This window comes from Ahaetulla prasina, chromosome 1, assembly GCF_028640845.1.
Source record: "Ahaetulla prasina isolate Xishuangbanna chromosome 1, ASM2864084v1, whole genome shotgun sequence".
NCBI classification, from domain to species: domain Eukaryota; kingdom Metazoa; phylum Chordata; class Lepidosauria; order Squamata; family Colubridae; genus Ahaetulla; species Ahaetulla prasina.
Window position 1 is genome coordinate 254,579,610 of NC_080539.1, and position 15,711 is coordinate 254,595,320.

The window sequence follows — 15,711 nt, forward strand, 5'->3', positions numbered from 1 at the left end:
TCTGGGTTCCTTGGCCCTAATTATTGAGATGTATACAGGTAGTGCTCGACGTACAGCATTCATTTAGTGACTGTTCCAACTTACAATAGCACTGCAAAAAGTCAATTATGACCATTTTTCAACTTAACAACCATTGCAGCATCCCCATGGTCATATGATCAAAATTCAGATGCTTGGCAACTGGCATGTATTTATGATGGTTACAGTGACTCGGGATCAGGTGATTGATTACCTTTTGGGACCTTCGGATAAGCAAAGTCAATGAGGAAGCCAAAGTCACTAACTATGGAGTTATACTAACTTAACAATTGCAGTGATTCATGTAACCATTGTGGCAAGAAAGGTTGTAAAATGGGCAAAACTCATCTTGCTTAAAAACCATCTTGCTTAGCAACGAAAATGTAAGACTGAGTTGTGGTTATAAGTCAAGGACTCCATGTATGACACTGTTAATTCTTTCACTATTCAATGAAAAGACTTGCCATGTTTTTACTTAAATTTTCTTTTTTATTAGATTATTGGATTATTTATTGGGACTAATTCTACAGGTGTTATTTTTCATGGTACAAACACGTTTAATTTTTATTTTGTTCCATACCATTATAGGAACAGAAACAGATAATCCAATACTCAAAGAGTTGGGTATAGATATATGGTTGATTCACTAGAAATTGTGAATATACTGTATGTATTTGTGTTATGTAGCCTACAATTCTATGGTATGTACTGGAATCAATCTTATCTAAATGCAGGGACTTCTGAGTAAACTTGAATGAGATTTTATTGTGCATTTGCTTTTTAGACCTCCCTTGGTGAAATATTTGTGCTGATGGATAGGTATTATTGAGATCAAGTTTTAACTGAGCAATTATTTGGTTCAGGTTGTACATTTGTCTAAAAACATACTCAGAACTATCTTTATGTTGGCACTTGTGTTCATGCTTCCAGTGCTCTTTCAAAGCTCACCAGCTGTCTCTGATGGTGAGAAATAAACAGACAACATTATTAAGTAAACTTCTTATGTGATACTGTTGTCATGACGGCAGTGTTTCCTCTTAGCTACTCTATATAAAGCCACTTTGAGACCTCAGCCACATTTTCATTGCTTTCCTTCTGCTTTTTTTCTTCTTCTGACCATTAAATGACTTGAGTTGCTTAGTGGAAAAATTAGGGCAGGAGCGGGGAAGGAAGGTAAGCCAATTTGTTACCCTACAATAATAAGATCCACTGAGGCATGAATTTCCATTGCACCTACTTTTCAAAGTGTCCTCTGGAAAAAAAAGTAAAAAATAGAAAACTACCCCTTTCCAAAGATACTGTTCTCTCAAAGTTCTTGATGAGGTGATGTTTCACCAAGTGTTTTTTAACTGATCAGTACCTTTCCAGAATAACAGAATAACTGAGTTGGAAGGGACCTTGGAGGTCTTCTAGTCCAACCTCCTGCTCAGGCAAGAAACCCTATACCACTTCAGACAAATGGTTGTCCAATCTCTTCTTAAAAACTTCCAGTGTTGGGGCACTCACAAATTCTGGAGGTAAGTTATCCCACTGATTGTTATAACTGTCAGGAAATTTCTTAGTTTCAGGTTGATTCTCTCCTTGATTAGCTTCTATCCATTGCTTAAAATGACATTCCGGTAGGGGGAAAAATCCAGTAACTTTCCAATCAAAGAAAGAATACCCTATTCCCCACAATACAATCCTTTGAAAGGAATTGATCTTTTCTTGGAAAAGCCTTTTAAGGTGACCATTTTAGTGTGCAATTGCTATGCCTCTTTCAGAAACTTTTATGAAGCTCTTCGGATGACATTATTATATAATGTATAATAGGGGTGGGGGGGTGGCGGTTGTTATTAAGGAGAGTCTAGAGCCGAGGGAGACCACTGTACCTCAGGTTGCCGGTTGTGAATCCCTCTTTGTGAGGTGGCGCCATAGATGTCAGATGGGGTTGTTTGTCACGTACCTGGCTCCTTGCTGCGTGACAGCTGCCATGCCCGAGCTCCTGGAGGTGCTTGCTGGACTGGCAGTTGAGACCCCCAGACTTATTGTCATGGGGGATTTCAACTTGCCATCGACCGGCATGTCGTCGACAGCAGCTCGGGAGTTCATGGCTTCCATGACGGCCTTGGACCTGACCCAAGTAGTTGATGGCCCTACTCACATCGGGGGAGGCACTCTGGACTTGATTTTCATCTCTGGTCAGTGGTTGAAGGATCTGGACTTGAGGGAGTTAGTCACTGAACCTTTGTCATGGTCAGATCACTCCCTCCTTCGCCTGGACTTTCTGACCGCCACTCAACACCGCAGGGAGACGGAACCAATACGTTGGTTCCGTCCCAGGCGCCTGATGGACCCGGAGAGGTTCCAGACGGAGCTTGGGCCATTCCCTGAGGGTCTAGCTCACGGCACGGCTGAGGAACTAGTCGCGGCCTGGGAACAGGCCACGGCTGGGGCTTTAGACCGTGTTGTGCCTTTGCGGCCTCTGACCCGGCGTAGATCTCAACCGGTTCCTTGGTTCTCCGAGGAGCTGAGGGAGATGAAACACCGGAGAAGACGCCTAGAGAGTTTTTGGAGATCCAGTCGTTCAGAGGCTGATCAGACACTGGTTAGGTCCTATAGTAGGACCTACCTAGTGGCTCTGAGGGAAGCGAGACGTTGCTACGTCTCCTCCCTCATAGCGTCGGCAGATAACTGCCTGGCCGTCCTGTTTCGGATGACCCGCTCTCTCCTTCAACAGGGAGAGCGGGATGACCCATTGCAGGGACGTGCCGAGGAGTTTAATGATTATCTATATGATAAAATCGTTCAGCTTCGGGATGGTCTGGATCAAAATTGGGTGGATCTGGGTGGGATGTCGGAAGGCTGTCTTGTTGAGACTGTTTGGGATGAGTTTGACCCTGTGGCTCCCGAGGATATGGACAGGCTGCTGGGGAGGTTGAACGCCACCACATGTTTACTGGACCCGTGCCCCTCCTGGTTGGTGCTGGCCACGCAGGAGGTGACACGAGGCTGGCTCCAGGGGATTACGAATGCTTCCTTGTTGGAGGGGATCTTTCCGGCCGCCTTGAAAGAGGCGGTGGTGAGACCTCTCCTCAAGAAGCCTTCCCTGGACCCAGCTGTATTAGGTAATTATCGTCCGGTCTCCAACCCGCCGGCGAAGGTTGTAGAGAGTGGTGGCATGTCAATTACCTCGGTACCTGGATGAAACTATCTATCTAGACCTGCTCCAGTCCGGCTTCCGCCCGGTTACAGCACTGAGACGGCTTTGGTCGTTGGTTGATGATCTCTGGAGGGCCAGGGATAGGGTTATTCCTCTGCCTTGGTCCTATTAGACCTCTCAGTGGCTTTTGATACCATCGACCATGGTATCCTGCTGCACCGGTTGGAGGGATTGGGAGTGGAAGGCACCGTTTATCGGTGGTTCTCCTCCTATTTCTCCGATCGATCACAGACGGTGTTGACGGGAGGGCAGAGGTCGACCCCGAGGCGCCTCACTTGTGGGGTGCCGCAGGGGTCGATTCTCTCACCCCTCCTGTTCAACATCTATATGAAGCCGCTGGGTGGGATGATCAGTGGTTTCGGTGTGAGGTATCAACTGTACGCTGATGACACTCAGCTGTATTTTTCCACACCGGGCCACCCCAACGGTTATCAAGTGCTGTCCCGGTGTCTGGAAGCCGTACGGGTCTGGATGGGGAGAAACAGGCTCAAGCTCAATCCCTCCAAGACAGAGTGGCTGTGGATGCCGGCACCCCGGTACAGTCAGCTGCAGCCGCGGCTGACTGTTGGGGGCGAGTCATTGGCCCCAATGGAGAGGGTGCGCAACTTGGGCGTGCTCCTGGATGGACGGCTGTCTTTTGAAGACCACTTGATGGCTGTCTCCAGGAGAGCTTTTTACCAGGTTCGCCTGGTTCGCCAGTTGCGCCCCTTTCTAGACCGGGATGCCCTATGCACGGTCACTCATGCCCTTGTGACATCTCGCCTGGACTACTGCAATGCTCTCTACATGGGGCTCCCCTTGAAGAGCACCCGGAGGCTCCAGTTGGTCCAGAATGCGGCTGCGCGGGTGATAGAGGGAGCCCCTCGTGGCTCCCACATGACACCTCTCCTGCGCAGACTGCACTGGCTACCTGTGGCCTTTCGGGTGCGCTTCAAGGTTTTGGTAATTATCTTTAAAGCGCTCCATGGCATTGGGCCGGGTTATTTACGGGACCGTCTGCTGCTACCGAATACCTCTCACCGACCCGTACGCTCTCACAGGGAGGGACTCCTCAGGGTGCCGTCAGCCAGGCAGTGCCGGCTGGCGGCGCCCAGGGGAAGGGCCTTTTCTGTGGGGGCTCCCACCCTCTGGAACGAACTTCCCCCAGGACTTCGCCAACTTCCTGACCTTCGAACCTTTCGCCGCGAGCTTAAGACACATCTGTTCATTTGCGCAGGACTGGACTAGAATTTTTAAATTTTAAATTTGGTTTTAATCAAGTTTTATTATTTTATTGGGGTTTTAATATTCGGCCGTATTTAATAAGTTTTTTAAATTGTGGTTTTAACTTGTATTTATCTATGTGTATATTTTACTTGGCTGTAAACCGCCCTGAGTCCCTTGGGAGATAGGGCGGTATAAAAATACGATAAATAAATAAAATAAATAAATAACAGCTGCCTGTATTTCTACTGGTTTTTTTTTTGTCATTTCCTTATTTCAGAAAATTTATTGAAGACTAGAATAGTGGCACAATTTGGAGGAGGCAGAAAAGAAAATGCAATGTAGAGACACCATAGATCTTCTAAAACAGGGGTCTCCAACTTTGGCAACTTTAAGCCTGGTGGACTTCAACCCCCAGAACCCCAAGCTTTGCTGGCTGGGGAATTCTGGGAGTTGAAGTCCGCCAGGCTTAAAGTTGCTAAGGTTGGAGATCCCTGTTCTAAAAGATGTTCTCTTGGATTAGAAGATCTCCAAGGTCCTTCTGTATTCTTGGAGAATGTGGATGCCTTTCCTATGCCACCCCTTCCCCTTTTCAAAAACAGACATCATCCTTATCTTATGCTCCAGGGAAAGAGTGCTGAGGCTAAAATGGAAATTTGAATCCTTTATTCTGGAGTTAGAGGGAAAAGAAACATTGAAAGAAAGCGACATTCTTACAGCAATGAGGAGGAAATATTTAACTTTCTTTGTTCTATGCAGAATAGTTCTCATTTGAATATTTTGCATTTTCTTGGAAATTGAAATCATCATCATCATTATCCTGGCTGGTTCGATTTGGCAGGGCTGGCACACTTTAAGTGTTTTTTTTGGTTCTTGTAGTTAAATCAGTGTTGCCCAACCTTGCAAATTTTAAGATGCGTAGACTTCAGTTCCAAGATTTCCCCAGCCAATATATTGGCTGGGGAATTCTGGGAATTGGAAGTCCACATATCTTAAAATGCCAAGTTTGGGAAACATCCCTCTAAGAAGAGAGGAGCCCTTGGCTGCATCTAAATATTTTGAACTGGAATAAGGTTTTGCTGGCTTGGAATTTCTGGCAATTTAAATCCACACCACCTTAAAGGTCTTCAAACTTGGCAACTTTAATACTTGTGGATTTCAACTCTCAGAATTCTCCAGCCAGCTATGAATTCTGGGAGTTGAAGTCCACAAGTCTTAAAGCTATCAAATTTGAAGACCTGTGCTTAAAAGTTCTCAAGTTTAAGAAACATCGGATTAAACAAAGGCGTCCTTCGGGACCCCAAAAGATCGCCTTCTCTGTTACAGCGCCCTCACTCTGAGCTACGGAGAGTTCCCACCCCAATGGGGTTTCCAAGGACCTTGGAGATCTGGCTCTTCACCCACGTTTTGGGCCGGGGTTAAGTGATTGGATTGGGTGAACTCTTTTTTTTTTTTTCCTCGCCCCGCTCCTCACTTTTCACATAAGGGCTGGAATGCGAACGGGGCTTAAATTCATGAGCTTTGAATCCCATCCAACCCCCGATAGTCCTTTCCCGCTTTCCAGTGAGAGGGAAACGATCCCGATGCTATCCCTTCCCGGCTTCGCAGACACTTTCCGCGGGCTGGAATCTACTTCTGCCACCTCCCTGGGATCGATCCAGAGCGCCCCCAAAAGGCCATAAGAAAAGCCCAGGAATTTATCAGGAACTGGTAAATTTTTTTGTGCATAAGAGCACAAAAGTGCCTATCGTTCCTGTCCTATTCCCTTCATTATCGTATTATATGCATACTTATACTTTTACTTATATATACTTTTTCTCTCATGATGGGTTATTGTTTATGTTGATGATTGTATATACTGTTGTGACAAAATAAAATAAAATAAAATAAAAAAACTCGATCTAGTTTTTGCTTTCGTTTCTGGGCTAGCTTTCCATTTCCCGCCTTTCAAAAGGAAAAGGGCGGGGATCTCTTTTCGGAACCGCGCTTTTGCCGAGCTGAGTCCAGCGCCCAAATCACTGCCCCGGAAGAAAAGTTTGAGAAACCAAATCACACACTTTTTTGGGGACGTTCTGGAAGGTTTGCTGGCGGTCTCCCCGGTGTCGTCTTCTGTTTCCAATCCTCGGCTCATAGAAAGCGCCCTGTAAAGGTAAACGAATTCTTGAATGTGCTTGTGAACACGAAACGATGGAGAAAATAATCGGGATCTCCTTGATTACAGTACTTTCTCTGCCAATGCCGTCCAGCCAGCGAATTTAATCTCGTTTCACTCGGCGGGGCGCGAGAAACCATAGTTGGTTGATCCAGCATAGGCAGCCACAAGCTGGATATTCTGATCATGATTTAGTGCAGTGGTGGGTTTCAAAATTTTTTTACTCCCGGTTCTGTGGGTTTGGCAGGGGAAGGATACCATAAAATCTCCATTTTCTCCCAATCAGCTGGGACTCGGGAGGCAGAGAATGGATGGGGGCAGGGCCAGTCAGGAGTGGTATTTACCGGTTCTCCGAACTACTCAAAATTTCTGCTACCGGTTCCCCAGAACTGGTTAGAACCTGCCAAAACCCACCTCTGATTTAGTGTGACTTGCTGAGTTAATTTTGGTTTATTCAATAAACAGGAATAATAAACAAAAAGTTTACCCAACAAAAATGCCCTAGCCTAGCTAAAAATGAATAAGGATGTCAGTTTTTTTAAAAAAAGTCAAAACAGCAGGAGAAATTCAGAACAGGTAGTCCTCAATTTACAAAAGTTCATTTAGTGTCTGTAGTTACAACATCACTGAGAAAAGTGACTTAACAACCATTTTCCACACATACATGGCATAGGGCCGGGTTATTTACGGGACCGCCTACTGCCACCGATCGCCTCCCACCGACCCGTACGCTCTCACAGAGAGGGACTCCTTAGGGTGCCGTCCGCCAGGCAGTGCCGACTGGTGACACCCAGAGGAAGGGCCTTCTCTGTGGGGGTTCCCACCCTCTGGAACGAGCTTCCCCCAGGGCTTCGTCAACTTCCTGACCTCCGAACCTTCCGCCGCGAGCTTAAGACACATTTATTTATTTGCGCAGAGCTAGCCTAGGGTTTTAGTTTTTAAATTTAGTTTTTAATGGGGTTTTATATTATTTTATTCTAGTGATATTTTTAATTTGGTCTAATTAATAAGTTTTTTAATTGTTGTTTTTACCTGTATTATTTGCATGTTTTTATCTGGCTGTGAACCGCCCTGAGTCCTTCGGGAGATAGGGCGGTATAAAAATTCGAATAAATAAATAAATAAATAAATAAATACAACTATTGTAGCATCCCATGGTCACATGACTTACATTGCAATTCTTGGCAACTGGCTCGCATTTATGACCGTTGCAGGGTCCCGGAGTCATGTAATCGCCTTTTGTGATCTTCCTGACAAGCAGTCAGTGGGGAAACCAGATTCACTTAACAACCGTGTTATTAATTTAACAACTGAAGTGATTCACTTAACAAATGTGGCAAGAAAAATCATAAAATGCGGCAAAATTCACTTCACTAATTTCTCATTTAACATAAATTATAGGTGCCATTGTGGTTGTAAGTCGAGGACTACCTGTATAATCCTCTTGTTTGGGTCTTCATCTCTTTTTTTCCCCCTTCACTTTAGCAGCAATAAGAATGGAACCGTTGAAAGATGATTCCATTGCTGGAACCAGTGATGAAAATTTAAAGGTAGAGTTCTTGCTTATTCTGAATTGATTACTGTTCTCATTGTCTGTGTGTGGTGAGGTGTGCTTTTCATGGGCATGTCATGACATGCCTTTCATTACTCTCTCCTTGCCTCCAAGCTTGTGGCTTAAACTTTTTCAGGCTGTGGGACATGTTAACATTTATCATTCCTATTATATACACAACTGGGATCATGGCTGCCAATTCTTTAGCTGGGATTGGCCTTCATACACATCAAGTTCTTAGATATACCAAGGATGTTGTAAAGTGTCAGCATAATAAATGTGTGGATCCAAGCAGCATGGCCTTTTGTAAGTGACAGATGTTTTGTCAATGTGCAGATTCTCTAAGTGCCGTCAAAGTATTTTTGGTATGGCACCCATTACAGGTAGTCCTTGACTTACGACCGCAATTGAGCCCAAAATTTCCATTGATGAGTGAGGCAGTTAAGTTAGTTGCTCCTCATTTTATGATCTTTTTTTGCCATAGTTGGTAAATGAATCGTGTGATGGTTAAGCAAATTTGACTTCTCCGATTGTCTTTGCTTATTGGAAATGGGCTGGGATGGCTACAAATGGTGGATCACATGACCCCGGGACAGTGCAGCCATCATAAATGCATGCCAGTTGCCAAGTGCCTGAATTTTGATCATGTGACCATGGGGATTCTGCAATTGTTGCAAGTGAAAAATGAACATAAATAGCTTTTTCAGGGCTGTTGTAAATAAATGGTTGTAAGGTGAGGACTGTCTCTATTATTATTAGACACACAATCCAAAAACCGCAAAAAGCCCACAAAACAATTCAGCCCAGATTAAAACAACTACAAGAGTAACAGGAGACCACAACAGGATCCTCACGGACACATTAAGCTCATCCTTTGAACCAGAGTGAGGACTCGAGAGCTTTCCTGAATCCTAGGACAGTAGGTGCTGTCCTTACCTCTGATGGGATGCTACTTCAGAAAGTGGGGGGGTTGTTTCAGAAGGCCCACCTCCTTGTTTTTCCAAGATGGCAATGTTTAAGAGAGAGGATCTAGTTGTTCTGCTTATCTACTGGGTGGGCAGGAAAAAAAATGAAGATGGGCAGTTCCTTAGATAACTAGGCCCTATGCCATATAGGACTTTATTGATGACAACCAGCATTTGAAACGCAGATGGAAACCAACTGGCAGCCATCGCAGCTCATCTAGCAGCAGTGACACATGGTCATAGTGAAAAGCATCCATTATTGCTTGTGCTGCTGCAGTTTGAACCAGCTGTAGCTTCCAAATTTTATTCGAGGACAGCCCCAGGTAGAATACATTACAAAGCCCAATTATGAGTTCATCAGGGCACGAGTAACCATTGGAAGGCCTCCAGTTGAGGAAGGAGCATGATTGATATGCAAGATGAGCCTGTGAAATGGCACTCCTACCATAGCTACTACCTGCGGTTTCAGCACTAGCTGCCAGTCCAGGGGACCCTCAAGTTATATTCCTCGGTGGCGCAGTGGTTAGAGTGCAGTACTAAGGCTACTTCTGCTGCCTGCCGTCTGCCTGCAATTTGGCAGTTCAAATCCCACCAGGCTCAAGGTTGACTCAGCCTTCCATCCTTCCGAGGTGAGTAAAATGAGGACCCAAATTGTTGGGGGCAACATGCTGACTCTGTAAACCACTTAAAGGGCTAGAAAGCACTATAAAATGGTATATAAGTCTTAAGCGTTATTGCTATTGCTCTTCTTCAGTATCAAATGGGGACGTATTACCCTATCCAAGATGGACAATGAAAACTTCCCCAACCAGGGTAAGGGTAGGGGGCTAAACAGCCACAGCTTTGTCTATAGCTGAACAGCCTCTAGACCTTGGGTCAAATCATACTCTAGTAATAGAAAGTTGGTTGAGTTTGAGTCTATTGTTTTTTGTCCTTAGTCTTTGAGGCTTCTCATCAAGTTCTCTAGAATACAGTTTGAAATTCCTGGTCCATCCCACAGTGAACCATTGATCTAGCATTCAGTATAGAACAGGGCTGTCAAACTCGACCCATGGGCTGGATGCATCACATGCTGGCGACGCCCATGCCTGGTTTAGCGAAGAGGAAAAAAGTCCCGATATGTCACGTGATGCCACCGTGATGCCATGAGTTTGACACCCCTGGTATAGAACATCTAATTGCATTGCTGCTGGCTAAGGGCTCCCTCCTAACTTGGCTTTCATCTGCTCCAGAAGAAGAAACAGAAACCCTGAAAGACAAACATGGAGTCTGTCCTCTTCCTATTTTTAAATGTCACATAAGAGAAGTCAGTTCTCCTGATTGGATCCTTAGTGCTTGGTTTTTGAAAGTGTTAGTGGACTCTATTACTGGGAGTGGTGAATCAAGCCAACTTTCCTTTAATTCTTTTCCTGTTGGGATGTCATGGTGGAATTTCCCCACAGTCTCAGAGGTGGGTTTCAGCAGGTTCTGACCAGTTCTGGAGAACCAGTAGCGGAAATTTTGAGTAGTTTGTAGAACTGGTAAATGCCACCTCTGACTGGCCCGGCCCCCATCTATTCTCTGCCTTCCGAGTCCCAGCTGATCGGGAGGAAATGGGGATTTTGCAGTAACCTTTCCCTGGAGTGGGGTGGGTATGGAGATTTTACAGTATCCTTCCCCTGCCACGCCCACCAAGCCACACCCACAGAACTGGTAGTAAAAAAATTTGAAACCCACCACTGCACAGTCTCCATACTTCTCCTTAATACATTATGGAATCACATGTACGTGGAGATATGGGTAGAGCAGATCATGTTTTAAAATAATCCATGACTGAGAATCCCAAGTCTGCAGTGTGCCTGGTTACAGAGAAGATTATATGTCCCTTCAGCTTGAATATATATAGACAATTGCCCTTAAGGTTATTGTTTTCAAGAGGAAAAACTATCTGGTATTGTAGCATGTTGAGCCACGGTTTGTGCTCATGGCCTTAATTATTTTCTTTCTTAAGTATCTTAATTATATTCAATTCAGGAAATGCCTGAATTGGGTTAAAAGCACCTATGAAAATATCCCATACAAAATTTTGTTTCACATGTACTTTACACAGGTGCTAGGCTGTTGTTTTAATGAAAAACAAAATAACAAACCAAATGCATATTTAATTGTTCCCTTTTATTAGATCAAAGAAGAGGTAATTAACAATGAATATGATTTTCCTGAAAAAGTTCCAACAAGTTGGAAGGATGCAAATAAAGAAGAACGAACATTCACGGTGACATTCGTTGAAAGTGGGAAGAAGCATCTAGTGAGAGGCAGACTTAGCGACAGTCTGCTCAGTGCCCTCAAGTCTAGTAAACATATTTGTGAGTGGATGGAGAGAAACAAGACAAGAGAGTTCCACTTAATAGAGAAGAAAGAGCGTTTGAATGTCTGTGTCAATTTGGGGATGCCTTTAAAGTATGTATCTGATGGCTCACAATTTGAAATGAAGTCCTACAAGCTAACTAAAAATGAGAACACTAATGAACTATGGTATCGGCAATATGACGATAGGAAAGAAGAATGTGTAGTGTTCCGTGTGTGTGGAACAGGTTCTAGAATGGAAACCCATGGAGCGCAGAGCCGTAGGTTAATCAAAAAACAGAGCCTACTTAAAGAATATTGCTCATTTTGTATCTTCGCCCCTAAAGGAGAATCCATAAAAGATGCCCTGTGCAACGATGGCCGCTTTCTGCCAGTGCTAAAAGAAATGAATTGGACACTGGTAAAAGATGGAAAAATCATAGATAACCATTTTTTAGTTAACAACTTAGCAGATGAAGTTTATGAAATTGAGGTGGAGTCTAAGAAAGGTGCCAGATATAGTGGTGATCAAAACAAATGGAATGATTTAGATGTGGGGAGGGGGCAGCAGCTGAGTACCCTTGAAAAGCCACAGCCACGACCGGACTTTGAGGAAGGACAGCTCAATGCTTCCCAAAAACAACAGCTAGAGCCGGATTGTGAGCAGGGAAAGCTCAGTACTTCTAAAAAACAACAGCTGCAGGACTCTGAATGCCAGATCCTGTACTTGTATCCTAAGCTGAAGGAAGCAAGACAAAACATTGACACATTTTTGAGAGGTTACAAAAAGGATGTCCTTGAAGTTTATAAAAGAAACTTTGGCAAGGAGATAAATGACTCTCTTTCATTCAAGTTGGTGAGGACTCTTGCTAAGTATGGTGATTCAGTTGGATATATAGAATGGAGGGATGTTATAGGATGTGTTCAAGGATCTGCAACTTGCTTCGTTCTCCATGGTAGATATATATTAACGTGTCACCATGTAATAAAGTTGATAGTTGGAGAAGGAACTGAAGCAAAGGACTGGGGAAATAGAATTAAGCAATCAGCCCGTGTAACTTTCTCTTATGAAGAACAGCCTCCTACAGAAAAGTGGTTCTCCTTGGAGAACTGGTTTGAAATAGCAGATGAGGATCTTGATTTTGCTGTCCTGAAATTGGAAGAAAATGAAAGTAAAAGTCATCCTCCACCAGGACTGTTGCAATTACATTTCCCACCACCACCAAATGGTCCCATTTTTATCATAGGTCACCCAAATGGAAGAATCAAGTCCATGGATGTTTGTCTTGTTGTCAGTATATTTGAGCGTGGCAATGAATTTAGCAATCATTTGCACACACGCCAGAACACTAAATGTAGCCCGTTAGTATGTGGTTACAGTCAAGAGACAAAATGCATCCATATGTATAATCCGAAAAGTTTTGAGGGAGACAGAAGTAATCCTAATGTTGTCACCTACAATACCTGTTTTTTTGAGGGGTCATCGGGTTCACCGGTGTTTAACAAACATGGGCAGCTTATTGCTTTGCACGCTGCTGGATTTACTTATAAAATGAGAAACAAAGACTGCAGCATAATTGAATGTGGCTATTCAATTCACTCAATTATTTTAAAAATTAAATCCAAATTTAAATCTTGGTATGATGCTATAATTGGTCCTGATGCAAGGGAAGATAGCTCACATGTGGGTGCACTTCTGAGTGAGGCAGAGGAGAAAATGGATTGTAGTTAATACTATATCAGGAATCTACAACCTTGCCCACTTGAAGCCTGGAGCTTTGCTGGCTGGGGCATTTTGGGAACTGAGTCCTCCAAGCTTCAAGTTGCCAAGGTTGGAGACTCCTGTACTATATTGTTAAAGTTCAGTCCACTTCTTCAAAAACTGAAATTGCTCAAGGGAAAGTTATCTGCCAAGGTTCTGCTTTCTTTGGATTTATAACCGTTTGTGAAAGATACATTTATTTTCAAATATACAGGCTGAACATTGCTGCCACTCTACATTAAATTTTTCAACCGATACCTCAAAGATTAGTGTCCATTGCATTTTTAGAGTTCCCAGTAGCAATAAATTCTTTTGTAGTTGTGTGTTTGTATTTCCTCCTTTATGCAAATACTGTCTTATATTATTTGGGAGAGAAAAAGAGTGGAATTAAAGTGAGATTGCAGTTAGTGACTTACAACATTTTCTGGTATCATTCAGTCATTAATGTGGTGATGTAAGAGCTGTCCTTTTTACTGTTACTTTGTCAGAACAATGGTTTGATGAAGAGGTCTGTAAGGGGCGTGCATAAGAGCACAAGCGTGCCTACCTTTCCTGTCCTATTGTTTCGTTATATCCAATTAATATAGTTATTACATACTCATACTTATATATATGCTTATAAATTGTATGGTTATTTCATTCTTATGCTTATATATTCTGTTGTGACAAAATAAAATAAATAAATAAAAGATACTAGAAAGGTATGTTCCTCACTGCTGAGTCAGGGCATTATCCACCTATCCTTGAATTGGCAGAAAATTGAATTGCCATCTTATTTTGCCTCTATTGCCTTTGTTCAAGGTAACAGTCTTAAGATTTTACAGTGTTGAAGCTGTATTTCGATGGTGTTTGAATAAGGGAAGAAATACAGCTAACGATGACTTCAACCTATCCTACTTGTCAGCTGGGACTGATTGAAGGCTATTTCAAGAAGGAAAAAAGATGCCAGGACATGGTGCCATAATTAGGTGCAATTAGGAAAAGACCCAAAGTTACAAGTAAGGATGCCTAAGGCCTTCAGGAAAAACCAGAAACAAGCTCTGACAGTTTGGAATCTGGAAAGTGGGCAATTTAAATAATCTGTTCCTGACATGGGGATTGGAAAAGGATTTTTACAGGTTATTCTGGTCAAAACATTCTCTAAATACCAATCTACACCAGTGCTTGGCAACTTTTCCAGTTGGGACAAATTTTACCTGTAAGGGCAACAGGAGTTTTAATTGCAAGATAGGTTTTGATGGTTTTTTTAAAAAATAGGAAATACTGGTGTTGCTATTAGTTTACTGGGCTTAACATTGTTTTTAACTGCTCTCAGGAAGTTTAGCTTCAACATTTCATCAGACCAATCTTGAGTGACTTCAGATATCTCAAAAATGAAGCCATATGCCACGCTCAGTCGATGGACTGCTTATTCTATATACTGAAGTATTTTGCTCCCTTATTTCAAAGTGATTGATAAATCTGATTAGCGAAATTGCTAAATGAAGGGGGAGTGGGTTAGATTACTAAGTCACAACTTTACTGTCTTGTATAGTTTAAATATAATCTTCAGCGAGCACACACTAGTCTAGATACAAGAACAGTTTTTTCCCGAAGGCCATCACTCTGCTAAACAAATAATTCCCTCAACACTGTCAGACTATTTACTGAATCTGCACTACTATTAATCGTTTCATAGTTCCCATCACCAATCTCTTTCCACTTATGACTGTGTGACTATAACTTGTTGCTGGCAATCCTTATGATTTATATTGATATATTGACCATCAATTGTGTTGTAAATGTTGTACCTTGATGAACGTATCTTTTCTTTTATGTACACTGAGAGCATATGCACCAAGACAAATTCCTTGTGTGTCCAATCACACTTGGCCAATAAAATTCTATTCTATTCTATTCTAGATGTTGAATTGCAATTCCCAAAAATGTTGACATCATTTTGATTTTTGGATCTGCAGTCAAAAGTAGCTCTAGAGGGATCCTGTGTTTTTTGATGGGTTCTCTGATAGGGAGGTTCTTGGGTTCTCTAATGTTTTCCAAGCTGCTTAGGTCCATGCTACTTACCTAACTATAATTTCCTAACTTTGATCTTACATTCAATATTTATGACTTATTATTGCCTTATTCTGTCACAGCATGTAATCAATAAAGCTTTGGATTCTTTGAGACATTGCATTGTTTCCATTTCTGTTTCTTGCAACTTAATATTCATAAGAAACTTTAAACCAGGAAACCAATGAGCCAGCATTGTGTGTATTGTAATTTGCTGCAAATACCAGCCGGGGGCAACAAGATCTATCAAAGCATAGCTTGGGCAAGCATTTGGGTTTAGAAAAATCAGAGACAAGACAAATTAATACCATTGAATTCAATTATTCCTACATAAAATTAGAACAGCGAGTAATATAATTGAATTGATGACGCAAAAAGCTTTCAAGAATTGGTGCTGAGGGAAAAGCAATACAGTGAAAATTCCCAAACTATTAAATCTCTATCAAGAATGTCCTGTCTTTGATGGATACATGTGAATTC

At 42.7% G+C, this 15,711-nt stretch overlaps 1 protein-coding gene across 2 annotated transcripts; it reads left to right on the forward strand.

Annotated features, from left to right (window-relative positions):
• The first annotated feature begins 6,370 nt into the window (after positions 1–6,370).
• On the forward strand, positions 6,371–15,345 carry FAM111A (FAM111 trypsin like peptidase A). 2 transcript variants are annotated; one of them, XM_058197082.1, is made up of 3 exons: positions 6,371–6,572; positions 8,061–8,125; positions 11,254–15,345. In XM_058197082.1, exons 2-3 carry the CDS (start codon positions 8,072–8,074, stop codon positions 13,147–13,149), a joined length of 1,950 nt encoding a protein of 649 aa, XP_058053065.1. In that variant the 5' UTR covers positions 6,371–6,572; positions 8,061–8,071; the 3' UTR covers positions 13,150–15,345. The 2 variants fall into 2 exon arrangements, with proteins under 2 accessions (XP_058053065.1, XP_058053056.1); XM_058197073.1 differs by having other exon boundaries at positions 8,064–8,125.
• Positions 15,346–15,711: the final 366 nt, after the last annotated feature.

Bases quoted from the DNA above. Each gene is read 5' to 3' on its own strand.
- FAM111A (XM_058197082.1), top strand. From the start codon at position 8,072: ATGGAACCGTTGAAAGATGATTCCATTGCTGGAACCAGTGATGAAAAT. The intron at 8,126-11,253 runs GTAGAGTTCTTG...CCCTTTTATTAG, and splicing joins CCAGTGATGAAAATTTAAAG to ATCAAAGAAGAGGTAATTAA.